This window comes from Vitis riparia, chromosome 12 (genome assembly GCF_004353265.1).
Source record: "Vitis riparia cultivar Riparia Gloire de Montpellier isolate 1030 chromosome 12, EGFV_Vit.rip_1.0, whole genome shotgun sequence".
NCBI classification, from domain to species: domain Eukaryota; kingdom Viridiplantae; phylum Streptophyta; class Magnoliopsida; order Vitales; family Vitaceae; genus Vitis; species Vitis riparia.
In genome coordinates this window covers 16140587-16142698 of record NC_048442.1, presented here as the reverse complement: position 1 = coordinate 16142698, position 2112 = coordinate 16140587, and the positions used below count along the sequence as shown (strand labels likewise).

The following is a 2112-nucleotide window of genomic DNA, read 5'->3' as shown; positions in this document are numbered from 1 at the left end:
TAGTTAAATGACAATAGTAGTTTAACAAATGTGAGTATATTAAAAGCAAAAAGTAAAAATTGATTTGTCATGTCAAAATGAGAAATGATATGTATTTGCAATTTGAATATATTCTTAACACCACACTTAAGTTATAATTTTAGAAAATCAAAATACTTCATGCATACAATTGAATTTGCATGGACTTCTCGACAATGATCGTGGCACGAAAGCTTCAATTGGGCAATCTTCACTTTCATATTTAGAAATCGATTATCAACTTTCTTTAAGCAAAAAGAAATAAAAATGATTATATAAACACATAAAATGATTAAAAATAAAACACTAGATATAAAAATTATTTTAAAATATATTTAAAACGGGTTAAAAACATTTTAGATTTCTAAAATGATTTTTATTTCATAAAAATCATTAACAATTTTCAAAAATAATTTTTCAAAGTTACTAAACATGCCCACCATGTTGCACACAACGGTCACCCACATGGTGCTCAACGTTGCACACAACGACATTCTCGGGGATGGATCTAAGCGGCAGAACATTGCTAACAACGAGATTGGCCTTCTTGCCACAGTAGACGAACTGGCCGGTGTACATGCCCTCGGTAGCGACAAACAACTCTTTCTGATGCTAGTACCAGAAGGGGTGGCGGAAGGTAACTCGAGCGAGTGGGGCGCTGTGACCGGGATTGTGGATGATCTCGGTGACCACACCCTTGAGGTAGTCGTTCCGCTCGCCGAAGTCCAGGCTCCGGAACCTCGTCGGACCCTTGCGGTGGTGGGTGTGGGACTTGAATACGGATCCGGCACCTTTACGCTGGGCGCGGATGACCCGACCCATCTTGGTGAAGGTTTCTAGTTCTACTTCAGCGTTAGGGTTAAAGTTTTGGAAACGGCATAAATCAGTGAGGGAGATGAGAGGTTTATATGGTGTGGAGCTTGTTACATAAATGGGTATAGATTTGAACTTTATTACCAAATTGACCTCATTTTCATTGTTAGGGTTTGAAATTGGATTCTACGATTTTACCACAATGTCCTTTCAAAAAAACTTGTCTGCTTTGAGGCGAGCGGGGCCTGGCCCTTGAGCCCCTTAGATAGTGATGGGGCCTAGGCCGGGCCATGGCTGCAAATTTGAGCTGCGTTTTTAGCGGTGATACACTTAAGCTTCAACATCAACTGCAGAGCGTACATATTTTATTTACTTTCCGCAAAGAGAAGAAAGAATATGCCATGGAGGTTGTCCCATAATGTTTATATCTTAATTAAATGATCGGTTTATATCTTAATCAAATTAGAACAATCTTTTAGTAATGGAAAGAATTGAACTACACTAATCGTGTTTAAGATCAATTTGATTCAATTTAGATGGTCAATTATATAAAAATTAATTGGATTTTAAATCAAATTTGAAGTTCAAAATACATTAAAAAAAATTTTAAGTTGAAATATAATGAATGTATTTAAAAATTTATTTCATTGTAACTTAATAACATTGAATTACTTGAAAAATCAAATTTAGAAATTTAGGATCTGTTTGAAAATTGTTTTTAAGAACAGTTTTCTATTATGTAAAATAAAAAATTACTGAAAATATATTTGATAATAAAAAACTATTTATGTTTAAGCATAGAAGATACAATGTTTTTAAATAATATTTTTTTATTTTATATTATTTTCACTTATTTTCTAAGAATTGTTTTAAAAATAATTATATAAAAATGTAAAATGATTAAAAATAAAACACTAAATATAAATATTATTTTTAAAATATATTTAAGAATATTAAAAATGGGTTAAAAATATTTTAAATTTTTAAAGAGATTTTTATTCCATAAAAATCATGAATAATTTTCAAAAACTATTTCTCAAAGCTACCAAACATGCCCACCATGTTTATGCTCCACGCATAGCTAGCATGCATTCAGGCTGGGCTGAGCCATTGTTCATTGTTGGAATCACAAGGCTTGAAACTCGAGTTTTGACCCAAAATAGGATATTTTTTAAAAAAATTCAAAAAGTAAATCAATTTCCAAAATAATGTCCAATCTAGTGTGTCTGTGCTACGTAGGAGTCCAAGTCAAGAAACCGTAGTCACCAATTACGGTTTTGA

At 32.5% G+C, this 2112-nt stretch overlaps 1 protein-coding gene across 1 annotated transcript; it reads left to right on the top strand.

The window, feature by feature from the left end:
* Nucleotides 1-450: 450 nt before the first annotated feature.
* Nucleotides 451-858, top strand: LOC117926028. Its single transcript, XM_034845119.1, has one exon. The coding sequence runs from the start codon at nt 451-453 to the stop codon at nt 856-858; it is 408 nt and encodes a 135-aa protein (XP_034701010.1).
* The last annotated feature ends 1254 nt before the right edge of the window (nt 859-2112 follow it).